The sequence below is a fragment of the Calcarisporiella thermophila genome (assembly GCF_041956535.1).
Source record: "Calcarisporiella thermophila strain CBS 279.70 unplaced genomic scaffold VTP21scaffold_15, whole genome shotgun sequence".
Taxonomy (NCBI): domain Eukaryota; kingdom Fungi; phylum Calcarisporiellomycota; class Calcarisporiellomycetes; order Calcarisporiellales; family Calcarisporiellaceae; genus Calcarisporiella; species Calcarisporiella thermophila.
This window is the reverse complement of record NW_027192205.1, coordinates 573,497-600,767: the sequence shown is the minus strand read 5'-3', so window position 1 is coordinate 600,767 and position 27,271 is coordinate 573,497. Positions and strand designations below refer to the sequence as shown.

At 44.1% G+C, this 27,271-nt stretch overlaps 13 protein-coding genes across 13 annotated transcripts; 4 read left to right on the top strand and 9 right to left on the bottom strand.

Annotated features, from left to right (window-relative positions):
- Positions 1-48: 48 nt before the first annotated feature.
- VTP21DRAFT_2848 (uncharacterized protein) lies at positions 49-1,481 on the top strand (the record flags this gene model as incomplete). Its single annotated transcript, XM_069393085.1, has 5 exons — positions 49-185; positions 512-695; positions 936-1,056; positions 1,153-1,254; positions 1,336-1,481. 5 exons carry the CDS (start codon positions 49-51, stop codon positions 1,479-1,481), a joined length of 690 nt encoding a protein of 229 aa, XP_069250096.1.
- Positions 1,482-1,777: 296 nt separating this feature from the next.
- VTP21DRAFT_2847 (uncharacterized protein) lies at positions 1,778-3,984 on the bottom strand (the record flags this gene model as incomplete). The annotated part of the gene is made up of 5 exons (XM_069393084.1): positions 1,778-2,869; positions 2,946-3,414; positions 3,478-3,536; positions 3,610-3,797; positions 3,870-3,984. The coding sequence occupies 5 exons, from the start codon at positions 3,982-3,984 to the stop codon at positions 1,778-1,780; spliced, it is 1,923 nt and encodes a 640-aa protein (XP_069250095.1).
- Positions 3,985-4,418: 434 nt separating this feature from the next.
- VTP21DRAFT_2846 (uncharacterized protein) lies at positions 4,419-5,842 on the bottom strand (the record flags this gene model as incomplete). The annotated part of the gene is made up of 5 exons (XM_069393083.1): positions 4,419-4,742; positions 4,812-5,057; positions 5,134-5,454; positions 5,530-5,719; positions 5,781-5,842. The coding sequence occupies 5 exons, from the start codon at positions 5,840-5,842 to the stop codon at positions 4,419-4,421; spliced, it is 1,143 nt and encodes a 380-aa protein (XP_069250094.1).
- A 302-nt stretch (positions 5,843-6,144) lies between these two features.
- On the bottom strand, positions 6,145-7,713 carry VTP21DRAFT_2845 (uncharacterized protein; the record flags this gene model as incomplete). The annotated part of the gene is made up of 1 exon (XM_069393082.1): positions 6,145-7,713. The coding sequence occupies one exon, from the start codon at positions 7,711-7,713 to the stop codon at positions 6,145-6,147; it is 1,569 nt and encodes a 522-aa protein (XP_069250093.1).
- Positions 7,714-8,929: 1,216 nt separating this feature from the next.
- VTP21DRAFT_2844 (uncharacterized protein) lies at positions 8,930-9,703 on the bottom strand (the record flags this gene model as incomplete). The annotated part of the gene is made up of 1 exon (XM_069393081.1): positions 8,930-9,703. One exon carries the CDS (start codon positions 9,701-9,703, stop codon positions 8,930-8,932), a length of 774 nt encoding a protein of 257 aa, XP_069250092.1.
- An 869-nt stretch (positions 9,704-10,572) lies between these two features.
- On the bottom strand, positions 10,573-11,334 carry VTP21DRAFT_2843 (uncharacterized protein; the record flags this gene model as incomplete). The annotated part of the gene is made up of 1 exon (XM_069393080.1): positions 10,573-11,334. The coding sequence occupies one exon, from the start codon at positions 11,332-11,334 to the stop codon at positions 10,573-10,575; it is 762 nt and encodes a 253-aa protein (XP_069250091.1).
- Positions 11,335-11,805: 471 nt separating this feature from the next.
- Positions 11,806-12,767, bottom strand: VTP21DRAFT_2842 (uncharacterized protein; the record flags this gene model as incomplete). The annotated part of the gene is made up of 2 exons (XM_069393079.1): positions 11,806-12,108; positions 12,183-12,767. The coding sequence occupies 2 exons, from the start codon at positions 12,765-12,767 to the stop codon at positions 11,806-11,808; spliced, it is 888 nt and encodes a 295-aa protein (XP_069250090.1).
- A 373-nt stretch (positions 12,768-13,140) lies between these two features.
- Positions 13,141-13,938, top strand: VTP21DRAFT_2841 (uncharacterized protein; the record flags this gene model as incomplete). Its single annotated transcript, XM_069393078.1, has 3 exons — positions 13,141-13,383; positions 13,459-13,544; positions 13,611-13,938. 3 exons carry the CDS (start codon positions 13,141-13,143, stop codon positions 13,936-13,938), a joined length of 657 nt encoding a protein of 218 aa, XP_069250089.1.
- A 284-nt stretch (positions 13,939-14,222) lies between these two features.
- Positions 14,223-15,393, bottom strand: VTP21DRAFT_2840 (uncharacterized protein; the record flags this gene model as incomplete). The annotated part of the gene is made up of 4 exons (XM_069393077.1): positions 14,223-14,595; positions 14,663-15,083; positions 15,155-15,310; positions 15,372-15,393. 4 exons carry the CDS (start codon positions 15,391-15,393, stop codon positions 14,223-14,225), a joined length of 972 nt encoding a protein of 323 aa, XP_069250088.1.
- Positions 15,394-16,254: 861 nt separating this feature from the next.
- On the top strand, positions 16,255-17,101 carry VTP21DRAFT_2839 (uncharacterized protein; the record flags this gene model as incomplete). The annotated part of the gene is made up of 5 exons (XM_069393075.1): positions 16,255-16,260; positions 16,324-16,480; positions 16,540-16,706; positions 16,770-16,912; positions 17,074-17,101. 5 exons carry the CDS (start codon positions 16,255-16,257, stop codon positions 17,099-17,101), a joined length of 501 nt encoding a protein of 166 aa, XP_069250087.1.
- A 192-nt stretch (positions 17,102-17,293) lies between these two features.
- On the bottom strand, positions 17,294-19,240 carry VTP21DRAFT_2838 (uncharacterized protein; the record flags this gene model as incomplete). The annotated part of the gene is made up of 9 exons (XM_069393074.1): positions 17,294-17,601; positions 17,667-17,763; positions 17,826-17,909; positions 17,973-18,119; positions 18,183-18,290; positions 18,358-18,413; positions 18,479-18,772; positions 18,831-18,923; positions 18,979-19,240. The coding sequence occupies 9 exons, from the start codon at positions 19,238-19,240 to the stop codon at positions 17,294-17,296; spliced, it is 1,449 nt and encodes a 482-aa protein (XP_069250086.1).
- A 500-nt stretch (positions 19,241-19,740) lies between these two features.
- VTP21DRAFT_2837 (uncharacterized protein) lies at positions 19,741-24,478 on the top strand (the record flags this gene model as incomplete). The annotated part of the gene is made up of 8 exons (XM_069393073.1): positions 19,741-19,993; positions 20,055-20,147; positions 20,216-20,275; positions 20,335-20,490; positions 20,552-20,651; positions 20,717-20,928; positions 20,991-21,834; positions 21,904-24,478. 8 exons carry the CDS (start codon positions 19,741-19,743, stop codon positions 24,476-24,478), a joined length of 4,293 nt encoding a protein of 1,430 aa, XP_069250085.1.
- A 298-nt stretch (positions 24,479-24,776) lies between these two features.
- VTP21DRAFT_2836 (uncharacterized protein) lies at positions 24,777-27,263 on the bottom strand (the record flags this gene model as incomplete). Its single annotated transcript, XM_069393072.1, has 1 exon — positions 24,777-27,263. The coding sequence occupies one exon, from the start codon at positions 27,261-27,263 to the stop codon at positions 24,777-24,779; it is 2,487 nt and encodes an 828-aa protein (XP_069250084.1).
- Positions 27,264-27,271: the final 8 nt, after the last annotated feature.

Sequence of the window (27,271 nt, the reverse complement as noted above, 5' to 3'; positions counted from 1 at the left end):
TTCTCTTCTCCTTTTATATATTGGGGGTTATATATATATGTTATATTTATGTTGTATAGGCTTGGAAAAAATTTAGCAGCTATTAGGTATGAATCGGTATTCCCTTTTCATTATTTCATTGCCTTTTCTTCCCCTACATTTTCCTTATTTCCTTTTGCCTTCTCCCTCTTTTTCTTTTATATCATGTAACTTATCTCCTAAACTTGCCCTAACGGGATAAAGCCTGAATAAATTTTTGATGCTATTCTATAAATCATGGTCACGCCCTGCAAAATGTCAGCATGGAATAGGTGGCATCAAATGATGATGCGCCCCTATTCGGTGATCTAGTAACAGGTGTGGTACTAAGGGGGGCCGTACGACTCATCAGAGCGCGATCCGTTCGCATGATGACGCGAGCTTTCCCGATTAATGAATTCTGGATATACCTGAGCTAGCCGGCTTTTGCAACATAGAACACGGCGGCAAATCTGGGGAATTTTCCCGTAATCCCGCGCTTCTCCACATCTAGAATCAAGATTCATGGAAACAAGGTTTACCACCTGTCTGGATCTGAGGAGACGTCTGTTGGTCAGCTGGAATCTGAAATGATTGGCTTGCATTTGAACTCTTTGTCTTCTTCTCGTCCCTCTTTGTCTCCCCCTAAGTATTCTGTTTCTTTCCGGAACCTCGCTGTCGGCAGCGACGTCAGGGTAGTAAAGCCAGCTCTTCCGCTGGCAACTGGCTTGTGTTCTCATTTATTTCATCCCTTGACAACCTGACCATTCCATCGCGATTCCTCTTGCCCAGCTAGTTCCCACCCATATTTTTGTTAATCCACTCGCCATAGTCTCTCACGTCTAGCAGAAAATAGTGCCAGCGTTTCTTGTATAATATCGGTGCCCCCTGTATCAACAATGTATCCCCCAAGCTATTATTGTGGCTATTGCACGCAGTGTGTTCCCTTTTCTCACTGGGCCATGCACTTGGCCAGCTACCACGGCGTCTACATCCCACCCTATGTTGAGGCGTACACCTGCTTCGGCTGCCATATGATTTTCTACGACAAGGATCAAGGTAATTTTTCCTTCTTATTCGTTTTTTTTTTCTCGCTTCCCTCCTTGATTTCCGCATGGATTCGCCTTACCTTTCTTTTTCGCTCCCCATACTTAGCCACGGCCCACTGTAACCAATGCTCTTACTATGAATATGTGTGGCGGTCGACTCTAATCGATGCAGACATTGCCTGGAGGGAACAGAACTTGCGGTGCTCAGGTTTCTGTTGCAATATATTGTAGTTTAGAATAAAGTGCTGTAAATAAAGTTGTCCATTCTGAGGATAATATGCCCAGAAAGATTCAAGGCATACAGGTTGCTCGACCCTGACCTGCATGCAGGCGCTTCATGTGGAAGCCGCAAATCTCACCGGATCCATTCTCCCACAAAAATCTCGCCCCATCTTGGCCTTTGGTCAAAAGAAATTTGAAAGAAACTTGTATTGATATTGCTCTCCATCCTAGGACTGGAAAAGAGATTAAAGCACTGGCGAGGTTCCCCATTGCTACCATTTTGCTGAAACGTAAAAAAGAATAAACGACCATATATATCCACAAATTAATCAAAATAAATCCATCATGTAGCGTGAAAGGGATAGGAGGAAGGGGGTACGAAGAGGATGACAAAGTATATATACGTATATATAAATTGCATGTGTAAACAAGGAGAGAAAGCAAAAATATGAAAATATAACAGACGAACTACAGAGCAAAGAAGCTTCGCCATATGCAAGAAAGTTGGCCTACTCGTACTCTAACCCAACCACATACTCGGCTCCCCACGGAATATTCCAGCCCTTCACTCCGACCTTTCTCCAGCAACACCGCGGAATTCCAATATCTCCCAGGAATATTTCGCCCGTCATTGAACGTCCACGGCACCCAGTTTTTGGAGCCCCCAGACACAACGTCCATTTGGCCTTGATGCAAGCCCCGTCCTCGTCCCCATCTCCATCCTCAATTTCATCCTCGTCCTCAAGTTCCAGGGCGTTGGCACCGCTAGGAACATCCAGGCTCATAACCGGTGCCTTGTTGCGATTCGCCCATCCAATCAACTCGCGTACGAGTCGACGATTTCGCTCATCGTCTGGAAGGTCAAGCGAGGTAAACTGGTAGCCCAGGAGAGCATCGATAATCAAGTCAACGGGTGTGTTGCGTTCACGCGGTAATTCGGCGAGGGTATGTACAATTTTTGCATCCGTCGAAGCGAGGATTCTACGCTGATAATTCAGCGTTTTTCCCCATTCCGACTCCCTCCCCACCAAGCACACCACAACCTGAACACCACGATTGGCCAGGTGTCGTGCACAACAGAGGGAATAGGCGCCAGTCTTGTTATTGCCTGCGAGCACAATGACCAGGGGAGCCGCATTATGGTTATTTGCTTGAATGCGACGCGAGCCCCCCAATGCCTGGAGAGCCATTTGGGCCGCACTACGCCCGGCGTTCTCGATCATCCCTGCCTCGCTGGGCCCTGTTTCCGTGGCGCAGATACGCTCGACTTCAACCATTTGCACCGCAGTGACCACTGGGCATATGACGCCGTCACTCACCGTTCGGATCCGCGCTGCCTTTCGCTTCAACCAAGCTCCCTGTTGCTGCTGCTGCTGCTGATGCTTCTTCTTCTTGATCGGGGCGGTCCAGGAGTCGTCGCTCTCCATATCCTCTTCTGTGGTGGCCTCTTTATGGTAGACACGTGCGTCCTCCAGCACGTTTTCGTGTGGGGCCAATTTTGTGACGTGGTGTAAGTCCACGCCGTTGGCAAGTATTTGAGCGCGATCCGGATTACGGTTCAAATTGACTAGGAGAGTTTCTGGCGCCGTCTCGTCTAGTTGCTGAATTTTGGGAAGATCCCGTTTAACACACCGACAAAACACTCCAAGTGAAACAGTTTGTAGAGTAGAAACTTACTCTTATCTCTGCAAACACCTTCTCCTTGTCGAACAAGTCCAAATTCCCTTGGAAATCAAACTCCTCCTCTTTAAACTCATTAACATCTCCACCCCATTCATACACCATCTGTCGTCGCCGGTTGCCCGAACGTTTAGCAGGCGAAGAAGCAGGGGATTTATACTGTTGGTAATTCCGGCCCTTTTTCTTGAGCAGCTTCCAATCCTGTCCGTTTCGCATGGTCTCCTCTTCACCGCTATTCAGCGTCATCTTGTTGGCCGCATCGGTCAATCGCTCAAAATCTAGTACCTCGGGGGTTCCGATGGTAGACGTTTTCGCAGGAAGAATACCTCCAGGAAGTGTTTTGAATTTTGGTGTAACATCAACATCGCTGTCACCCACGTTGGTTAATTGGGTCTTACTGAGGGAGGAAGGGGGAGGCGGAAATGATGTCTGTATAGTATTATTGAGATCGCGGGAAAATGATTTACTATTCAGCCAGCAAAATCGTCAATGAATAGGAATGGAGGAATAGCAATGTCATGCTAAAAACCTATGCTCAATGGTAGATTGCTTCTGCTGTGCATTCTCGCTAGCGGTATTTTGAGAGTACTAAAATAGAGAGCCAATACAAGATTCGCCTTGTTACTCTTCCACCATATTCCCTAATTTCGAGGAGATTTACCGATACAATGGCGGGATCAACCATATATAATGGAAGTGTATGCGAAACTGGTTGCGGATGGTGGAGTTGTGGTGTGTGTGTATCGCTTACGGCCTTCTCCTTTAGAATGTTGAGATCTTTGATGTCCGACCCTGGCACCTCATAGGTTGGAATACTTTGGGAGCGACATCCGGGTATATCAACGACGACTAGTAGATTAAGAAAAAAAAAGATCGCATTCATACTCTCCAGATCTCAGATTACATTGTGAAACTAGGTACCGTCTAGTAGGGTAAGAAACTGTGTATGCTGATCAACACGAGACACCATCCCACGAAGTGTCGTTCCATTATGTAATAGAACTTTCACAATTAATCCTATAAATGCATCTGCCATTCTTTTTTATAATTTTAGTCAATCCTTATTATATATTCTGATGGCTGAGATAAAACTATTTTCAATTAGAAATAAGCGTCTCTACACATTTGATGACGCCACCCCTTTTTCATCTATAATTGACTGCTCTCATTCACAAATATAGTAAGCAATTATTCTAAAGTAATTTGATCCAAGTTCGTATCTACTTTCTTATCGAGATCTTGCCTATCACATAATGAATCTTGCATTGAGAAGAGCTCGATCTATCTAAGCTCAGCACACTTTTGGCTATATTTTCATCATAACCAGAGACTATAAGTTCTATCGCATATATTTTCTCACCAAAATAAAAGATCAAACACAAAACCAAAATATGACTATGCAACACGCCATAAACCACGGGTCTAATACATTATATATCTCCATTCAATTACAGTAGGCAAGGACAGGATTCACTTGACCTTTGATAGCCGTGCAGATCGGCGAAGTCCCTCGATGTTTTCTTTTTTCACTTCGACTCTTACCCTTTTTGTCTTTTTAATTGGGGCATTATCGGCCTTTGTATCAGTTGGAATGTTCAACTCCTCTGAAGCCTCAGCTGTGATCTCCTTCTTCAAATGCTCAGCTTTTACTGTACGTTTGCGCTTCGACTGGTTGGTGGCCACCGGGTCTTCCTCCATTTCGCTAGTACCTTTATCCTCGGTAGTGCTGGGGTTGGCTTTTCTCTTTCTTAGTTTTTGCACGCTCTCTACTATCGCTGTTGTCCTCCCAGCGATCTGGATAGTTAGATATATTCGATATTAGTGTCCGCTAAATTCAATCACTCCATCCACTCTGATAATTACGGTTTCGTATTTAATTTTATTTCCATCGGCCGTCATCCCGCCTCCTTTGCCCTTCCCCTTACCCCATCGCCGCGAAAAGATCCAGTGTTCTGGGAATTGCGATGAATCTGCATTCACGGAAACCGCAGTATTACAAACATATTGTAGCATTTCATGTAATGTAGCGCATTCCTCATCCGAAAGTGTGTTGGCGGGCTGTGCCGGGTGTATCTTGGACTGGAATAGGACTTCATCGGCGACCCAATTCTATAAAATAGTGTCGTTCATATAGTTATAGATGCCTCCAATTAATCCAATTGGGCTGGCTAGTTAGTGTACTCACCCCAACGCCAGCTGAGAAACCTTGATCTAGTAAGAGGCCTTTGATGGGCATTGATCTTTTCTGGACAAGCTTGCTGAATTCCTCCAAGCTCGGCATACTCAATATAGGATCAAAGCCCAGCAGCGAGATGGGTGGTTCCTTCTGAGGATGATTGACAAACCGGACGCGTCCTAAGCGACGTGGATCCGTGAATGCAAGATGGATCTCAGCAGGAAAAGAGGGAGCAGAAGAGAATGTGATAATGAACTTGTGGAATCGGGGAGGGAAAGAACCGTCGCTCGACTTTTTCGACCGATACTGTAGAGGAGGGAGGTGCTCGAACTGCCGACAGGTAGAAGTAAGTTGATGCCAAACAACCATAGAGATAGTGCGCGGTGGATAGCCGCTGCCCTTTACCTGAATGTTGCCAGTCATTCCGAAATGGGCAACTAGCCCGGGGCCTTCATCCAGCTCCATCCAAAAATACTTGCCATAGCGATGGACTCCCACTACGCGCCGCCCTGTAAGCGTACTAGAAAATGATTCAGGTGTAATGTCGCCTTGGAACACGATTTTATCCTCGACCGCTTCAGCCTTTGAAATGGTGCTACAATCACAGTTAATGTGCCCGCTCCCTTGCGATTTTTATGGCATTAGAATGGTATTACCGGCCTACACAGTTCTCTTCCAAGAGAAGTCTGGCTCTTTCAACCTCAGGTAGCTCCGGCATGATCTAGCTCGTGTCCACGTCGGTACCAGAGTTGTCGTATGGTTACCAAGTGTCTTATTGCCACTTCGAAAAATCACTAAGTCACACTCATCCACTCATGCACTGACTCACCAGGTCTCACCCTTTTTTCAAAATCGAGTAAACGCTGTATTAGAAAATAAAAATTACTACAGGCAAGAAGGGAAATTTGGAGAAGGAAAGCGATATAATAACAGAAATAGAAAGGATCAAAAGAAATAAAGCATAGGATGGGAAATAGCATAAAATCAAATTCTATATGCAGAGAAATTTTAAAACTCCTGTCAGCCAAAGTGCATCTTGAAGGTCCACTGTCCATCCCCTCCCTGCTGGAATGGGAACCCTCCGGCTTGGAAGAATGGGAAACCTTCACCCCCAAATGGCCCGAAGGGATTTCCTCCGTGTTGGTAATGGAAACCGTGCTGACCCTCTGGATCATTCGGGTCATCGCCAGAGTCGTATCTAGCCTTCAATTCTTCATTGCTCAGGACTTCGTAGGCCTCATTAATCTCGCTCATCTTCTTGGCAACTTCTTCCTTCGGAAGATCACCGCGGTATTTGTCTGGGTGCCACTCCTGAGCAAGCTTGCGATATGCTTTCTTGATCTCGCGTGCCCCTGCATCGCGTGGGACTCCTAGGACCTTATAGTAATCCCGTCGCTTCGATTGCCGAAGCATCCGCTGGCACCGTGACATGGCTTCAAGTACTCGGCGATCTTGCCCATGGGTCAGAGTGTGGGCTTTGTTTAGGTCTCGGAGGGCATCGTCGTACTGTGAGTTACGCATCAATGCATTGGCGTGACCAAGAAGGGCATCAACGTTGTCGGGGTCAAAGCGGAGCGCCTCTCCACACAAGCGCAGCTCGTCTGTCTCTCGCTCCCGGCTCGCCCGACATGCCATCCCATAGAGCTCTGCAAGTAGTTTGCTCTTCTCCTTAGTCATCGATTTAAACTCTTTTGCTAATTCTTCCATTGCCTGTTCAGAGGCTCGAATAGCCCCTGTCCGTTGGCCTGAACCGACAAGCTTGTTTGTCGCACCAATAATTCTCCCGGCCTCCAGATCCTGACTCGCCTGCTGGATATCGCGGTCCAGTTGCTTCAGCTGGCGATATAGTGCCTTGCACACTTTGTGCTCCGGATCGTAGTGCAGGCAAGATTTTACATTAGTTAGGGCCTGCTTTCGATCATTCAGGGTATAGAAGGTCAGCAAGGTGATCTCCCTGAGAGTATCAGCGTTGGACGGATCTAAAGAGGCTGCCCTCTGCAAGTCTCCCATTGCGCCCTCTTCTCCCATCATCAAACGACATCTCCCACGGAGAAGCCGCATCCGTGGGTGATTAGGCGCGGTGTTGATCGCCGGGTCTAATACTTTTACACACTCGCTATGGCGCCCACCAGCAAAATGAGTGCTTGCAGTCTTCAAGGCTGTTTGAGCCTGCTGAACATTGGAAAGGAGCTGGGTTGCTTCCCCATCTTTCGCACGCATTCCTAAGAACTTACGCAAATCTCGCTCCGCTTCGTCAAACGATCCCTCCTGGGCCAGCAGTTTTGCCCGTTGCAAAAGAGCTTGTTCAAAATCAGGCTTGAGAGAAAGAATCTTTGAGAAATCGTCTAGAGCAGCGCGATGCTTTCCAAGCGAAAGATAAGTAGCGGCCCGCTTGAAGTAAGAAAGGTAGTTCTGAGGGTCTTTAAGAATTGCCTGATCATAAGCTTGCAGTGCATCTTGTGGCCGCCCAGCAGCAAGATGAGCATGGGCTTGATCTAGGAGTTGCTGGGTCGTGAGCTCAGAGTCCTGGGCCCTGACTACAGAAAGAGAGAGCAGGAGCGGTAAAATAAAGAGTCTATTAATCCGCATAACGCTGGTTCCTGCTTTGGTTTAAATGAGAGCTTTTAGAATGAGAGGAGAGTTTGAATGTTATAAAGGGAAGAGTAAGAGACGGTTGACAAGCAATCCAATTAAAAACAAGGGGTGTTTCAATACGATCGAAGAGACAGCTTCTTCCTAGGAAGTCAAGAGAAAAAAAGAGCCGATCAAGACTAAAGGAAAGAGGTGGCTACCTCTGATTCGACGATTAAAATTGTGACCGTTTAACAAAAGGCGCAGTCCTTGAAACGTGAACCTCTCGTAATGGAGGGATGTTCTTGGTATGGTTATTTTTGGATATGTCAAAGTCGAGATTATCATACCCCTCTAGTTGAATTCAAGTCGAATTGGCCACAATTCTGTTTTTGGTCCCTACATCCACCGATTCTTATTATCCTTTCTGCTTGCAGTTTTTATTAACCAAAAGATTATTGTGCAAACGAAATATAAAAGTCAATTCATTGGAATTTAATTATTTTGACACAATATTTAACGCAATGACCTGCACTTTATTTGGGCTATTAGATACTGACTTGTAAACATATGCTCTGGCCTTTACCTTATCAATACAAGTAGCCTTTTACATTGTAGCTACACTTGGATTTGTTTTCAGTTTTTTCTAGCTTATCCGCCAGCTTACCTCTGAGTAAATTGGATAGGCCGCTATCATAATCGTGCAGCACGATTGATGAGCGGGAATACCATCATATAATGCTGGCAGGTCAAGGTTCGAAATAAGTGTGGATATATTGTAACAAAATGAAATAGAATGGCGACGAACAAGGTATCAACATGTTCTATACTAGGATACGAGCATTACCAGATGATTTGTATGTCAGAGAGTGATTTGATCACTAAGATTGCTACAGGATAGCAGTGAAAAATCGATCGATTTCCAAAGTGAAGCGACAAACTGGAGCTACGATCTAGTCTACCCAAATATTGGTAATGCGTAATAAATACTTATGCAACATTATCACAAGCTATAGCATTTTGTTATAAAGGTAAAGCTCTATAATGATCATCGCTGAGATTTTTAAATATGTATTTGGAGATTGAAAAGCCATAAATATGATAGAAACGCAAATACTCGAGCATAGTCAACCAATTTTAGAGATGGTCAACACAATATCAGCTTTCTATTTATTTCAAATACCACCTCAATTTCTTATTATCCCACAAAAAACCTTGTGCCATAAAAACCATTTTAAACCGTCATACGCTTACGGGCTTCTATGAGAAATCGTGTCGAGTGTGCGACGAATGAGCCCTTCGACTGGATATGATCGTGCAAGTCTCTGAGCTTGTCTCTGTACTTATCAACAGAAAAGTCTGGTATGGTCCAAACTACTTTTCGCAGGAAATAAATAACCGCTCCGATGTCAAAAAATTCCATTCGGAGGGATTCGAGTCGCAAGTCAATCACTTCCAGACCGACAGCTTCGGCCTCCGCCCTGGCCACCTCCGGATCCCGGCTTTTATATGCATCTGGCTGTGGCCCCAGAAAGTATTCCTTCAGCTCGATGACGGTGGCGGGGCCTACCTGTTGCGAGAAATAGGTGCCGCCTGGACGCAATACGCGAGCAATCTCCTCCCAGTAGTTGTTTATCGGATGACGACTGACTACAAGGTCAAATGCGTTGTCGGCGAATGGGAACACCGGTACATCCTCGACGGCCACAACAGCAACCCCTCGAGGATGCAATCGTGCAGTAGCTATAGCGATATTCGGTGGCCAGTATTCTATTGCAACTGTGACGGGTGGGAATTTGGGAACAGTGGCGAGAACCTCCCCGCCACCTGTCTGGATATCAAGAGCGGATGTAGCGCGAGCCATGCGTTCAGCCATGGACCGTGCGTATCCCCAAGAGGGGCGCTCTTCGGTTGCTCGACCGTCAAGCCAGGAAAACTCCCAGCCGTCAACGGAAACAGTCTCGGCCTCTGCAACTAGCTCTTCGAAAGATCTATTTGACACCGTCATTGCCGTAATATCCTGAGTTTGTAAGGAGAGTGCTTCGGTTATAAAGAATGATATGAAATAATTTTTCCTCGATGAAAAAACTACTACACGCAATCTTTTATATCGAAATAAATTGGTCGCTCTTTTCTGCCCGTGGGAAGGTAATACCGTATGCTCTATACCGAAAAGGAGAAACGATGAACACAACCTTAAATCGGAAGAACGCAATCAATCTGTAAAACGTGAAAAGAGCAAATACGAAATGCATAAATAATCATGTAAAAGAAAAGACTGCACCTGGGAAAAAAACGCTGCATTGCATTGGATCATAAAGGGCAATAGAGATCTTCATCGGATACATTCGCCACATCTTGACAGTTAAGATAGAATCCAGAGACCAGTAAAGTTTATTAACCCAGGCTCCTCTGTCAAACTATCGCCCGAATACAAACGTTTCCCAACAAAGTTGAACGCCGGACACGTGATGGAGACTTTAATACTTACGTCTTTTGTAGGCTAGGCTATTTTCAAGGATGGAAAAGGTGTCCGAAGTGGTTTTGTTAGAATATCACTGCCTTCAGGGCTATAGCAATGCAACAGCTGAGAGACAATCGGCTTTATACATATAGTTTTTAATATCCCTAGTGGTCCTCTTACATGAGCCAATCTTGTAAGAGGGCTACTGCTGTTTGTTGAGCCATACCTATTATAGTTAACATCTTCAAATATTAAACCATATGGCTTCCGCAAGAGCTGATTGAATAGTCAAATATCAGCAAAAATTTCTACGGATACTTGTCTATACAATTTATTTTCCCATTATTTCCGCCCATCACGAATGCATAGTATTCCGTATGCTAGGTGTATCCTTTATTTTAAGTTAAATAAGATTACGTACGCTTTCGCGCCTCTATAAGAAATCTCGTTGAGTGGGCGATAAATGGCCCCTCTGCTTGGATTTGATCATGTAGAGCTTTGAGTTTGTCTCTGTATTTGTCAACGGTGAATCCCGGCACCGTCCAGATGACCTTTCGCAAAAAATAGATGACCGCCCCGATGTCGTGAAATTCCATCCGGAGTGTTTCAAGCCGCAGGTCAATCACTTCCAGACCAGCAGCCTCGGCCTCTGCCCTCGCCACCTCCGGATCTCGCTTTTTACGTGCCTCTGGCTGCGGTCCCAGGAAGTATTCCACCATCTCGAAGACACTGGCAGGGCCTACCTGTTGCGAGAAGTACGTCCCTCCTGGACGTAGTACGCGGGCAATCTCGCCCCAATAGGTCGTTACTGGGTGGCGGCTAACCACGAGATCAAATGCGTCGTCGGCGAACGGGAGCGGCGGCTCGTCTTCGTCGGCCACGACAGCAACCCCCAGCGGATGCAGCAGTGCGGTCGCCTTTGCAACATTCGGCGGCCAAGATTCCGTAGCAACTGTGAGGGGTGGGAACTTTGGGACGCTGGCAAGGACTTCCCCACCACCAGTCTGGATATCAAGAGCAGCGGTGGCGCGAGCCATGCGTTCAGCCATGGACCGTGCGTATCCCCAAGAAGGGCGTTCCTCTGTTGCCCGTCCGTCGAGCCAAGAGAAGTCCCACCCATCGACGGAGACGGATTCAGCCTCGGCAACCAGCTCTTCAAATGATTTATTTGACATATTCAGAATGAAAGTTTGGAGATTCGATCTCAACTCTGTCAAACTTTAGCACGATTGCTAATAATTCGTATAATTATCTGACTCCCGGCTCGTTATAAACAGTTTTCAGGCCTGATGCTGAGGATATGCCTAGTAATAAATTGCCTTTAATAGATTCTACTATACATTTTTTATACAATAAGAAATAGCCATTTTAGGGAATTTAGAATTTTCTGTCTCAATAGGTGGCCTTATTAGGGAATCTGGGAATTTTGAATGACAAAAGGTTTTTTGCTTTATAGATTCCGCCAGGAGCAGATCGAGGAAAATCGAGTCGTTTCTAAGGACGCAACATGGTTCTGATGACTTTAGGGTCTCGGTAATACAATAGATGGAAAAAGGACCAAGCCTCCATAGACAATTGTCACAGTTTTACTTTGCATCGATAAATAGATCAATATATTAGAATTAGTCGATTTATACATGAGTTGGTTAGTATTTTCGAATTTGCGATCGTGTCGGTTTTCGCAAGAGGAAATACAGCATGGTCGAGGTTGCTGCGCACAGGGAGTACCAGGTAATCGCATATTGCAAATGTGTATTCCGTAACTCTACCGTTGGAGGCCTTCCCACAGGTCTACCTTCCTCTACCAGTTTGGGAATTAGACTGGGGCTGATTTCGGATATTTGCTCTAGCATAACCGCTTGTGAGCCAGTTTTTTCGGCCATGGCCTGTAGATCAGCATAGTACCACTCATCCTTTTCTGGATGATTCTCAGGCATAAATGAATTTTTCTGTAAATATAGTATGGAGGTTAGCGCGAGATCTATGCAGGGATGGTAGAGGTAGAAGAAAGAAGAAAAATCACCTTTTCTGATTTGCGCAAAAGTCCCTCAATAATTACTTCGTCGTCTTCGAGCCTGGCATTAGATTCGCGCTTTTCCTTTGCGATCCAGCCCCGCTTGACCAGGATCTTTGTACCATTTTCGCGCTCAAAAGGCGTAACAACGAAGTATCCCGGCACTCCATCTCCCCGTGTGCGTGGACCAAGTAGCATTTCCTGGTCATGGCGAAATTTCCCCTTGGCTATAACCCGCCGGTACTCAAAATCATCTAGTGAATCTTCTGTTATGCGTCTAGGGAGGAGAACCGCATCTTGTGCAATACGAGATTCTAGTTCTGAAATCAAATTGACTTTCCATCGCAGGCGTGATATCTGCCATGTACCCAGCCCGAAAAAGACGAGCGGTACAGCTGCGATGAGTGCAGTCTTAAGTGGAGAGGGTTTTTGGTCACGAGTAAAGATACTCTTAGAGGCACTCGAAAATGGGCGGTTAATTCGTGGGAATAAAACAACACTGGCGCGAGGGTATGAGGTGAGACATGAATAACGTAATTCTACGGTGCTATGCCTTGCAGTGTAAAAAAGAGTGGGCCGTAAAGGGAAGAACATCTTGATCTAAATTATTAATAGAGTCTAAAAAGCTTGCAGTTTCTTTACGAAGTTAAATTGTGACGGTCATGGCTTAGGGTTAAATTGAAGCTGTGGTGCTTATATTAAAATATGAATCATTTACTAAACTATTTAACTCTCGATATAATATTATTAAATTTGAAAAATTGGTATCAATAGTCCTTTTCTATACATAACAGCCCGCAATATATATACATAAAAATTCATTTTTACATATATAATTTGAGTGCTGGCGAGGTTATAGTGTGACTTTGCGATAGTCAGTGAAGAAACAAATGCAAAAAGTACTTGTGACTGCCTATATATGAAATACCTCGAAATATCAAGTTCATCTTCAGAGTGATCATCACAAATGACGCGTTTAGCTAACAAGCGGTCCAAATCCGCTTCCAACTCCAATGTGGTTCTTCCACCACTCTCATCCCTCACAACCGAGCGGATTCATCTCTTGCTCAATACGATCGCTCTTCTTTCACCCATTCCAAATATGTCACTTCTCTCTAAAGACACGATGATTTCTCGTTTATATTTATTAGTTGGTACAGCAATTTTAGGAGAGATGCTGATCGGTGTGCAAGTAAAAGGAAGAGAATTAGTGAGTAATGAGTAGATTATTATTAAAATTTTTTATAATTGTATTAATGTTAATTTTGTACAATTATAATCTTAGATGCTTGGATATGCCACTCTGGCAACAATTGTAGGAGCCGTTATAATTCATGTAGTGACAATTCTCTTTGGAGCGCCAGTTTTCAAGTATTTTTCATTCAAACTATTAATATTCAGATGGCCTGTTACTAATGTGTGGTTAATTTTTTTAAGCCAAATTTTAGAAACTTGGCTCTTTTCGTTATATCTTTCAAGTCAAACCGTTCTCCCCGCCTTTCTGGTATTGCGAACCAATGTCAACGCTTGGTTTCGCGTGTTTATCGATTTTAAAGCTAAAACCTCTGTTGAATCTGCTGTTCTCTATTCTGGACTTGGAGCTTGCATTGGCGCTTGGTTAAGTGCGATTACTCTGCCTTTAGACTGGGATCGTCCATGGCAAGCTTGGCCCATCCCAGCTGTTGTAGGAACCTTGTTGGGATGTATGTCGGGACATGCTTTATATGCGGTGATAGATTTAGGAGTTCAAAAGAAAAATGAGTGATTGAATATTAACCTTTGGTTTATTTTGTATTTTATTTTTTCCACCTCTTTTCGACTCTACCACTTTGAAATTATTCTATTCAGAAATATTAGCATGGTGATGTGAAGGTTGCTATAAAAAAAAATAGCAAGATAGTAATGCAGGGTAACAAACTATAGATATGCTTCTTTATTCTTCGCTTTACATGCCAAAATATGAATTGAGTTCTTCACTTTAAATACCATCGTCTAAAATGCCATCATCTAAGTCGAGCTTGACCACTACAATGTTTCTATCCTCTATTTTTACAACTTTTGTTTTTTCACGTGTGACTCATGAACGGTCTTCACCAGAGAGTATAAGCTTTCTAGATGAGGGGCATTGAGTCCACGGGCCTTGGCCATTCTTAGAGGGTTTCCAAGAATAACCTCTACCTCGAGAGGCTTTCCTTGAAGATGATCCAGGTACATGGATGATTTATAGTCGTACTTGGTGGTGACACGTGTTAGTTCCAAATATTTGTCGACCGTATCAGCAGGAATTTCAAAGCCTATTGCTTCTCCAATGTCTATCAGCTCGTTCATGATATTCGTCACAAGCCCCACCAAGCTGGGTGACTCGAGAATGGCGCCAACAGGAGCTCCAGTGAGGACTTGAATTGAGGAAAACGCAGCATTCCTAAGATGGAAGTTTGCAAAATCATAAAGAAGAGACCCTGAGAAGAAACATGTCAATACAAATTTACCACATATTCTTGTGCCAACGAATCCACGGCATATTGTCGACTGCTTCCGTAGTCGAGCCACATTTATTCAGCATACCAACAAACCTCTCAAATTGATCTCGTCCAACTTTTTCATCTGCTCCTTTCCGAGGGAATAGTCCGATTTTCATTAGCTCGTTCCCATATTGTACCACCTCACCACTCTCCAGCTGACTAGCACCTATATAGAGCGCGGCTGAAGCAATGGAGTTCTGCGGGAAACGCTTAGCAACAGGCTCCACTATATTGATTCCATTCTGCGCTAATATTATGGAGGTAAGCGACGGAGTAATAGCTGGCTCAATTATGTCGCAGATGTTGACAATGTCCGGGGTGTTTTTAAGAGAAACAAAACAATAGTCGTACTTGAATTTTTGAGCCGCCTCATGCACTGACCTAGTCACTATAATAAAAAAAATCGAACAAAGTTGAATTGGGCCATCCTTGAGGAGGAACATTATCCAATTATAGTGCCTTGGGTGGGATGCCAAGTATCATCTCCCCATTTAGCGGATCGGATTCTGAATCCTTCACGACAAACTTTTTCGTAATTAGAGCGACAAACGACGGCAACATTGGCAATTCTGGACAATCTCCAGCCATACACGGCACCAATAGCTCCAGCTCCAACTGTTAAAAGAGAAATTTAGGGGGGGGAAGTTTAAATTATCCGAATAATGCCAGAAATTACCAACAAGAATGTTAGGGGCCATTTGCTTATACACAAGCGAGATAAAAGTGTGGGGAAATTTTTAATTAATTTAAACTGAACTTTCGACGCTAGCATGAGTGATTATGACAGATGATATGACGTAAAATATTCAATTAACCCCCGTGATCATTTTGAGTTCTAAGCGCTTCACGAAATGACAGCAGAATCCAGTTTTTATATGTAGGCAAATAAAAGCTAAGCATATCTATTATAAATGAATCAAGTCTGTTAAAGAAAAGGATATATCTTTCTTCTTTTATCATTCATATTTTTGATGAGGATTAAGATGGTTATTTAAAAAAATCTTGAGATGAAATTAACCTTGGTTATCTGGCAATAGTAAGATATGCGACTGTCCAGTTTGTATCTTATCTAATGCGAAGCACAATAAAGCGCATTATATAAATATATGAGTCACATTTCAACTACTTTTAGGACGAAAAAATATCTTTACTATTTTTAATATTACCACGAATTCATAATGAGAATATTGCACTCGGTCCTAATTGTATCTATTGAAAGAATTTTAGAGTTTTGGCAATTGATTTTTTATAATTATGAAATCGAGTACGATATATCAGAGCTGCCAAATTAACTTTCGATATTTGTGTTTGAAAATTCACCATAAGCTTTACCACTTTGAAGAATAGGCAAAATAAAAGAGTCAAATTTGAATATCAATGATATTGGGATGTTGATATTGTATAGCCTTTCATACTTCGTAATCTATACCCAAAAGACTGTATAGATGGGCTGGGTAAAAGAAATTTCCTATGCTAAGCCACAGCAAAAAAAGAATTAGCTATTAGTTATTTCTCAGATGATCTAGTTGAGGATTGTCACAAAATCTGCGCTGAGCATCATGGGCGTGAGTGCAAATATATAGAATGTTAATTATTTCATCTGCTCTAAATTTCTACATTGAATCTAGATAAATTATATATTCCTAGTTAGTCGACAAGGCAAAGTTCGTCTTGCTAAATGGTTTCAAACGCTACCCAACAAAGAAAAGTCAAAGATCGTCAAAGAGGTGACACAGCTCGTCTTAGCGCGACGAACAAAGATGTGCAACTTTTTGGAATACAAAGGTAGGACCTTACTTTTGATTTATGGGGTTAATTCGTGACAATTATATTTCGTGCATTAGATACCAAAGTGGTTTACCGTAGATACGCGAGCCTCTTTTTTGTTTGTTCCATCAATCAAGGGGATAATGAGCTTATTACCTTGGAGATTGTTCATCGTTACGTAGAGATTCTAGATCGCTATTTTGGAAACGTGTGTGAGTTGGATTTGATTTTTAATTTCCAAAAGGTATCCCCTTTTTCGTGCAATCCACCAGAAATTATTGGCGAAGATTAATATTTCGATGAATAGGCCTATTTCATCCTTGATGAACTTCTCATCGCTGGCGAAATGCAAGAGTCAAGTAAGAAATCTGTATTGCGCGTGATAAGTCAGCAGGATTCGACCGAAGACGCTGAGAATGCAGAGCGAGGATGGGTCGGAGATGCTCTAAAGTAAATTTCCTTTTCCGTTTTTTATCTTTCTGCTGTGCTTTTATTTGCAAAGTCTTTCAAGGCTTCTCTAAGGCTCTTGTTATTAATTCTTTTTCTTTTTACCGCTTCTATTATGTTCTGACTGTGTCCCACCTTCAAAATCGTTACTCGCAACAATTTAGTATCTCGAACGTATCGAAATTCATATAAGTCAACCTTTTCCCTTTCTGTTATTTTCTTTCTTTCTTTCTTCCTTGAATTATCTTCGCATATTGTTTATTTTCTCTTTGAACGCTGTTGGGATGGCCTGTTATTTTATTTGCACTTACGAAATTAGAATGATGTCGGGGATTAAAAAACAGCAATAAATAATATATATACTCTATATTACTGTAGAGCCTATTAAAGGTCTTCTACGTTAATATCACGATTTATATTTCTCTCCTCCTTTCCCTGCCTCTTTTCCGACGAAGATGTAGAATTTACCATCTTCAGATTTCGAAGGGTAGGTTCTTTTTTGGGGGTCCAAGGGAATAAGTCGCCCCAGTGGCTCTTTCTTGCATCACGATATTGTGTTTTTCCCTGCGATTTTGGGATAACCATGCGCTCGATATTACCTGACTGTGAACAGGTATCCATCACCACGTGCTTGTTGCGCTTCAAGGGAGGGAATACGAGGCGGGGCCAAGAGTAAGAAGAAGTTTGCATATCTGTAAAATCCGTTACAGTTCATGAGATATTTGTTAAGATATGAGAAGGGGAAAAAGATATATACCTGATAATGCATTCGGTTGTGGCCTTGTACCTCTCCGTAAAATAACATACGAATATTTGGCGTCTTCAAAATTGATCTTGGAGTGTTTTGTTCGCATCTGCTCGTGGACATTCAATTAGGATCCTAATAACTGGAAGGATAAAAAATATATTGGCGTACCGTAAAATCTGGCCGCTGCACCTTTTGCGAAAAGTGGCACCATTCCTTCGAATTCATCATTGGACACGGCCTATCGTGTGGGCACTATTTTAGTTTGTGTCGGTGTTAGTAGTGTCCGGTAGGATTCAATGTGTAATAAATCCATACCGGAGCAATGACATGAGCATCTGATACTTCAGTGTTTTCGTCTTCTTTTTCTTCAAATGCGTTTGCCTTTTCTGCTTTTCTTAGTATGTAATCCCGCGCCGTAACAATCTTGTTAAAGCCTGCGGGAGTTCCTCGATCAATTAGAATCTAAAGAAAATATAAAATAATAATGAAAATAACGACATAGATTATATGTTTATTCGTTTTTACCAAGACATCGCCCGTTAAGTTCCATAGAGCATCGAGCGTTGAATTCTGAGCAGAAGTGGTAGGAATTTCACCCAACGTGAAAGAACTGATTACTAGATCATGTTTTTCCTATTTAAAGACGCAGCTCAAGAATGAGTAAAAATGAAGTGAAATACGAATTCAAGGTACGGTTTACTTTAAGATTATAGGGTAGGTATTGTTGAAATTCGATTTTTTGAGGGTTTGGATGGGCTAGATTTTAACGTAAATATAACGTTAGTACTAGAAAATATCCCGCCTAATAATTTCTCCCCTACATGTGATCAATGTTTCGGCAATTCTTAGCATGTCTTCTGACTTATCTACGCCTACAAATTTTTGCAGAGTATCACCATATACTTCTGTTGCCGCCCAGATGGCAGTTCCTGGTCCTGTTCCAAAATCCAGCACTGATTGTGGACAAAATTTTGGGATTCGAGTCTGTAGTTCGGCAATAACATTGAACAATGCTCCGTATGTGATAGGCATACTTCCCGCAATGTATGCGAGGGATTCGCGAAGACCATAGGTAAGAGTATGGGGATCGGAGGTGGAAGGTTTTATATCGAATTCTAAAATAAATTAAAAAATCTAGCATGAACTCATCCAGTTTGAATCATCAGGCATTACTTTTAAGTTCATCTTCAGTGACGGGCTTGGCAGTGGATCGTAATGATTGATAGATTCTAAGTGCATCGGTTCTGATCAAAGGTTTATCATGCCCTGGGAGGAATATATTAATTAAATCTTAACAATTTAATTCGAGTTTTATTTATACCTTGTAGTAAATTTCGGATCCCAATAGTAAGTGGTCTTGGTAGTGACACGGTGCCGATTCTTTTCTTTCCAAAAATGAATTCTTCTGATTCTCTCTGGCTGCTCTCCTGATTGTTGTTAACAGTTTCTTCTGCGGCTGTTGCGGGCCAGAAAGCCGGCTTTTTAGAATTTACAGTGCCTAGTGTTGAAGAATTTTGCATAGAAGAATGGCATCGTGTGAGACACCGTGAGGAAGGGGTGATAACTCGACGTAATGCTAACATTATCATGGAGAAGGGTTAGATAAGAAAAATTTCGGTGGCCAAACTTCTCTGTTTACCAGCTCGTGACTGCATTTAGATTAATTACCTGTTTTGACAGAAGTTTAAATTAGTAATGCGGCCTATATAATTTGGATCCACTTTTGCACCCATCGTCCTTGCTCAACCCTATAGTGTGAGGGGCTTGTCTCGATTCTAATCGAAATAGATTGTTCCAGGGTTGCCCACTGCTTTTAATTTTACCTCACCTCACTGAGCACTGATAATTGACCACTTTCCCTTAAGTGGAATATGGGTGGAGGGAGGGGGGATGGGGGAGAGCAAAAGAAATTTGAGAACAAATAAACGGCTGCCTCCTTCTTCTGTATCCTAGCAATTCTTACATCTTCATTCTCATTTCGTTTTTCTACATTCCCAAATGGCATTACATTGATTTGTTTTGAGTATCCTCATTTTGCATTCATTTGAACCCCTCTGTACTTGTAAAGTAAAAAAATATCACTATGACTCGCCTATTTTCTAAATTCACCAGACAAAACTCTCTACATTTACACTCTTCTACTACCCCCACAACTATATCTTCAGTAACACCCTCCAGAGCCCCATACCCTTGGACAAGCATCCAATTAACCTCCCCCGCCCTCGCCTGCTCAGCTCACGCTGTCGCACCTTCCGTCACGAACGATGGTAGATTATACACCCTGGGAGGATTTGTGAAGGGGAAGGCGGCCGGGGAGCTTTGCGTCGTGGACATTGGTGTGTATGGATGCATATATTTGTGGGATAGACGAAATAATGTAATTTAACTTCAATTTAGATTCATTGAGTTGCACTGCATTAAGTACTTCGGGTGACGCCCCGAATCCACGAGGGAATCACGCGATGGTGAAACTTGGAGATTATATATTAGGTGAGTTGGCCCATCGCATCGGATTCTGACAGGAGGTGTTAAAGCTTTATCTCACAATCTCTGTCTAGTGTTCGGCGGGAAAACCAATGTGCTCGGTGCAGACGAGAATATTTACATTCTTGACACAAGTACCTTTATATTTTAGTAATGCTTTAGCTCCCCTCTAGTGAACCTATTGACTTCGTAGGAACGCTTCAATGGAAGATACCCTCCATTCAAGGCTACAAACCCAAGGCTCGACTGGGCCACACTGCAACGGCAATCGGCCAAAGAATGTACGTGTTTGGAGGGCTTGTCAACGATCAAAGTACAAATGAACTGATTACCTTCGAGATGCCGTCGGGTAACATCCAATACGGAGTTCATCCATCCTTCCGAGATTAATACTGTCTCTTTGTTCATAGCGGAAGTATCCACGTACAATTGGCATGTGCATGAATCCAAAGATGCGCCACCTCCAAGATATTACCATGGAGCTTGTGCAAGCGAAGGAATATTATATATGTAACTATAATAATTATATCCATCAATGAATTTCGTTTTACAATATAACAATATATTATTAATAGATTTGGTGGAACTGACGGAAAGATTCTCTTCAATGATATCTGGGCATTTGACATAAGACAAGGCAAATGGCAGGAAATTATTGTCACGGGCTACGTCCCTTCCCCTCGATTTGGATCTTCAGCCGCAATAGTCAACGACGTTCTATATATATTCGGAGGAATGGGGGAGGGAGGGTTGGAGTTGGGAGACCTATGCGCTTTTCGAATTAAAAGTATAACCGCTGTTACGGGAATTGTCGATTGTATTCAGGTGCTAACTTTCTGGTGACTCTAGGTCGCCGATGGTTCATGTTTCGAAACATGGGTTTATCGCCATCTCCGCGCGCTTTCCACACATTAACGGTCATAAATGAGCGAGTTCTGGTCATGGGAGGCGAACTCTCTCAACCCAACTCGGAGTCAAATAAACTAATCCACTTGCTCGATACGTCAAAAATTCGCTATCCTCCCGACATACTTATTGATGGTACTTCGCTCCCCGCAGTTCAATCGAACTCTGCAGATATAACACCTAGTGCATCTCGCAATAATGATGCACAAGAACGTAACGGAGAAGCTCCTCCTCCAGTGACAAAGAGCGGACCCGTGAGAAGAGTACCTGTTCAAACCTCAAGACAAACTATCGCTCCAACTCCCAATAGCATTAGCACCTTAACCAGAGCTTCATCTCTGCCAACTCCCCCTCTGCCACCAAAAGATAACTCGGTAACTCCTAAACCAGTTATGAAACAGAACTCATTGAGCGAGGTGGCCCAACGTCGCACGGTTTTTATTCCGGAGCGATCTGCATCTCCCTTACCATTCACCCCACTTCCGACGGCTCAACGGCAGCCTGCTTCGCAGCTACAACCCATCGAGAATCCCGTTCCAGTAACCCAGAGATCTTCACCGGACGAAGATGGACAACCTAAGTCTGTGAGATTCTCTCCCAAAGTCGAGGACGACAACGTATTAGTTCGTGCTAATGAAACTCAGGCACCCGATCGGAAATCACAGTCCGTTGAGATTTCGCTCCCTCATGGTCCACGGAACGTCGTTACACCAGTTCAGAGAACCCCTTCTGACAGTAGCACTAAGATGAGAATAACAACAATGTCCCAACGGCAATCCTTGAAAAAGTAAGTACAAGGGTTGCATATTATAAAAGCATTATATTGACGAATTGCGGGTGGGATATGTTTAACAAGTAGAGTAGGAGAGGATCCATTTGAAGCAGAGAGACGACTACTATTGAGGGAGATACGGGTACGCGATAAGGTCATTGCTGAACTCCGAGAAATAGAGCGGTGGTGGAAAGAGGAAATTGCTCGAAAAGAAAAATCAGGACATGAGATGGAGGGGAAGGGATTACTGGAAGCAATAAGCGAATTTCAAGCAAACATAGTGCGTACTAAAGATTCCCTTGTTGTGCACGCCCATTCCTCCGAGAAGCTCCGCGAGCATGAACAGGCCTACGCCGCTGCAGTCCAGGAGGCCGCTTATTACAAGGCGCTTCTATCCATTTTTACACGCTTTTCGTCCAAGGACCCAGATTCCACTGCAACGATGAAAGAACTAGAGAGAAGTTTGTCGAGTAGTCTTCATGAAAGCGAGTCACTACGAGCTCGACTGGAACGAGTATCGCAAGATCTACAAAAGGAGCAGGTGGCACGTAGTGCTGCAGAGGAAAGAGCGGTAAACGTAGCCGTAAATCTGGAGTCATCCCAGAACGAGTGTTCCGCTCTGCTTCAAAGAGTAGAAGGTCTCCTTGCGCGTGTCCAAGAGGCAGAATCTGTAGCACGTGAGGCCAGAGCCCTTCTAGCATCAAAGGAAGCATCTCAAACTCTCCGAGTTCTTTCAAGGGAAGAAGAGGGAGAGCTCGAGTTGCTGCGGCAGAAAGTTGAGCGTACCGAGGCTGCGCTGAACCAAGCAACAGCCGTGGCCCAGGCATCAAACCAACGCGCTGACGAAGCAGAAATGTTGTGGACAAACGCATTCCAAGACATGCAGACTCTCGAGTCGGAACTTGCTTCAGCGAAAGATGATATTGCTGCACGGGATAGGGTCATAGGCAACATGAAAATTGAGATGCAAAAGATGCGAAACGATGCGACCCGGTCCCGGGATCGTGCACGTCACTTGGACAAAATGTGGAAGAATATGAAGGAAGAGGCGGATGCGCTCCGAGCGCAACAGGTTCAATTGCAGGAACAATATAAGGAAACGGAAAAGAGCATTGAAAAATTCCAGAGCAAACTTAAGGCGCTCCAGGACATGCAGCGAGAGACACAGCTGGTCGCAAATAATGCCACAAAGGAGCTTACAACCGCAAAAGGCCAGATTGTGCGATTAGAGCGAAAAAGGCTCGAGCTGAAGAATGAAAACGCAGCACTTAAGCAAAAGCTAAGGTCGGAAGAGGAAGAACTGGACCGGCTCAAGGAAATAGTCAGGGAAAAGGAGCTTGCGCTTGAGGACGTTGTCAAAGTTTTTGGAGAAATGGAAGAGCAAGTGAATTTGATGCGTGAAGCAACGATCTTGATGAACTTTTCCGAAGAGGCACAAACAGCCACAAAGAGCACTCAAACAGAGCACAATACAGACCTACATAGCAATAGCTCACTACACCCGGACCGGCTTCGAGAATCGCGACCCACTTCCTCCGATCAAGTCTCCGAGTTGACGAATCAGCTTAACCACGCTATAGCAGAATTGGATCTGAGCGCAGCAAAGACAACGGCACTCTTAAAAGAGGTTGAAGAACTGAGAAAACTGAACAAAGAAGCCGAAGTCAAGCTGGCAGAAGCAAAGGCTGCACACAAGCAGAGTATTGAGGAAGTAGGAACTCTGCAAGATCAAAATGCAACATTACAATCTTCCCTATCAACGCACCCGCCTTCTGGCCCGAATGCTGAAAACAAGGCCTATGCATATCAAGACCGTCTCCAAGAAGAGAAGGCAAAAATGGAAATAGAACATTCTCTTCTCCAGACGCGTTATCTCGAACTAAAAAACTCCTCAGTTAAGCAAAATGACGTACTGCAAGCCGAAATTTCGACATTAACGAAGGCGTTGGATGAGGCGAGAACAGATTTAGCAGAGTCGTTGGCGTTAAACGAAGAACTCTGGAAGCAAATTGAAGCGAAACAAAGAAACTCGAGCGCCGAAGAGTTCAATTTGGAGAATTATGGCGAGCAAACTGATAAAGTGGCAGCGCTTCAATTGAGAGATCTCGACACAATGATATCGCACCAAGCGCCTGATGCACCTGTTGGAATGGACACGAACACATCGTTAGAGCAAATACCTACTGAAGCATCTCTCAAGGAGAAGGGCGATATTGCAGGAGAGACATTGGTGCACACGCAGATGGAGCCAAAAATCTCGAATGCTAATGAGACTCAAATAGAGCCAGTGCTGGGAGAGACAAGTCCAGTAAACTCAGAAGAGAAGAAAAACTTAGCTTCTACAACAGATAATTCGAAGCAAGAAGGCGTTGCACATTCGGCCAATGAACCTTTTGGTGAATTTCCTTCCTCTATAAGAGACCTGACTGCCGAAATAGACCAGCTACGTGAACAGTGGGATACGATGGCTGATTCAGACGAGTCCATTGATGCCGGAAGCCATCTTCGATCTGAAGAGAACGTCTCCAAGGAAGCCCAGAGTAGTCAAAAAAAAGTACCAAAGCAACTGCAATTACAGTCAGGAATGGATAGTGGTATGATGGCTGATATTGCTCGAGCAACATCGCCGGTTCCCCCGTCTCCTATATTTATAACCTAGTGTTTGCATTTGGTTTAATTTGCCACCATTGAATAAATATTGCATTGTCAGTCCCATTGACAACACCTTAACAGATATCAACAAATTATATTCTTAGGATGAACTTGTCATGCCATGTATAAGGATATATGGATATATTCCAAAATATTTATTTTTAAAGCGATATATACAAGAGTTGGAATAAAAAAAAAGAATGAAAATTCAAACGCGCTTTTGAGAATAAAAAAAATAAAAACAGAAAGAAGCGGAGAAATAAGTGTACAATTAAAGCCTTTAAAAAAATTCTTACAAAATAACTTCACCGCTTCCATCGCGAACTCTCATCACGACTGCCGGCCCTTGATCCCATCCACACTACCTTTACAAAGTTACCAAAATCACATGCCACTCCCCCTCCTCCAACAGGTACTACCTGTCGCACGTATGAAAAAGGAAGCATCCGTTCAGCTTCCAATTCTTCGGCCGTCCACCTTGCTTGCTCAAACATACTCCCATCCATCTGGTTCCGTCTATTCTCCCTTTCCGTAGGCTCGCTTTTCTTCTTGTGCTCGCGAGCAGAGACGGGAGAACTAAAGTGGATTGGCCATGCAGTCCGCCATTTCCAAATCACTTTATGAGAAGAGCGAGGTGAATGATAGAGTCGATCAAGTTGTAGTGGAACGGTGTGAATGTAAAGCTTCTCTGCGCTCGCATCGACCATCCACAACTCCCAAGGCCGTTTAGGCTGTTCTGCTGACATATGATGATGGGAACCTGAAGATTTTTTAGCAGAAGCGCGACGCACTCCACAAAGATATGTGCGACAGAGGGTGATGGAGCGTGCACCTGGTTGCTCCACTACACCTATAAGCGAGTGCTCTAACTTTGGAGGACGCGCACCACGGGGGATCGCTGAGTGAGAGGAGTTATGGAACGGGTTTTGTGATGAGGAAGATGATCTCAACGACGGTAGAAGAGCAGTGCTAATTCCATTTCCGGGTGATAAGCCGGCAGTTTGCAAGCCTTGTCTGCTATTCTTGCGACGACGATGGTTATATTGATTATCCTGCTGATTTCGATCGAATTTTTCTGCAGTGCGACTGTCGCTATCTCCTTCTTCTCGAGGACGTATGTGCCATATCCGCACCGTTTCATCCATTGAACTTGACGCTACCAGCCAGTGCTCGCCACTTGCATTTTTTGAACCAGCTGTGGCAATTCGGGTTACAACGAGGTCGGTAATCGCACCTCTATGTCCTTTGTTCTTATCCTCCTCATCTTTTTCTTCCTCGTTGCCCACTCCTTCGTCCTCGTCGTCACCTTCGCTTTCTGCTTGTACTGCGACACTATCTCCAGCGTCGGCCACTAGCTTCTCATTCTCTTTCACGGCAGGACGCCCATAAAATTCTGGGAACAAGTCGGCGCACTTTGATTTCCGCACACCGCCCATGCTGAGCACAAATAGTGGTTCGCCTGATTCTAGGCTATAGGTGCACACCGCTCCGTCCATCGTCCCAGCGACAAGCAGACCTCGAGCACCATGACTGGGAGCCGAGCCAGTGACAAAAGTAATAGGAGTGTTGCTGGCAGAGGGGATCGAGTAAAGAAAGTTCCAGGTCGACTTATCGTTAGTGGAAGAGGTGCGTTCCCACACTGGAAGCGTGCCGTTTTTCCCTCCTGCGACTACATAGCTACGCGCAATAGAGGAGGAAGAGGGTACGGACTCAAGAACACAAAGTGCGTTGACGCCCTCGGCTCTTCTCTCTTCATGCACCATTACCCCGCCTACAAGATCCCACTCTCTAAGGCAGCCAGAGCGATCGGCGGATATCAGGTGGTTGTGGAGGACGAAGTGAGGGTCCGATGCAAAGTGAGAGTGGCCGGCATTTGAGCTCGCATAGACAATGAAAGCGATTCTCCGCTCGTCGTCATCATCAGGCTGGTGGAGATGGTTTTGGGGATGGTTTTGGAGGTGCTCGTCGCTGACGGAGAGTTCATGGTGCAAAACTCCGTTCATATCCCATACCCTAACGGTGCCATCGTCAAATCCAGCCGCAAACCAGCGTCCATTAGGATCAATTTTGGCACAACGTACAGATATTCTGTCTAGCAGCCTTCTTATGGTTTTTTCCGCCCCGCCTGTATTGGCTGCTGGTTGTAGTTTATCATTTGGTAAGCCCACCCACCGACCTCCTGTTTGCTGCACTACCTTATCCAAATGGCGAGTCCAAACAGCTCGCTTTGCATCCCAGACCACGACTCGGCCGTCGAGTCCGCACGAGACGAGGATTCCTCGATGGCAAGCTTCCAAACATTCTACATCCGCGATATGCTTCCCTTTTAGTGTTTGTACCCGCACACTAGGGAAATCGGGAAGAGATTGAGAACGGGAACTAAAAATTTCAGTCCAGCTTCCTGCTGTCGAACCCAACTTTGCATCTGTTTTCGTGTTCTTAGATTTATAATTCTGATGAAATTGCTGGCGTCGCGAATAGCGATGATAGTGTATTCTCCAGATTATCCACAAAAACCCTAAAACGGTTGCCAGTGAAAGGAAAAAGTATACGCTCATTTTGTTTGCAAAATAATTCCCAAAACGCTCTGTGTCTGGAGCATCCGAGGATGAGCCGGTTGTTTCTTCTCCATCGGAACCTTCATCAAAATCAAGCCAAAAAGATGCGATGGCCGGCCAGAGAAACAGTGAGAGTGTGGCAAAAACGCAGAGTAAGACGAATAAATTATGGAAAATACTATGCTCGCGTTGGAGCTTGAGGAAGGCTGTCATGGCTTTTAAAAGCTGAGACATTATTATCA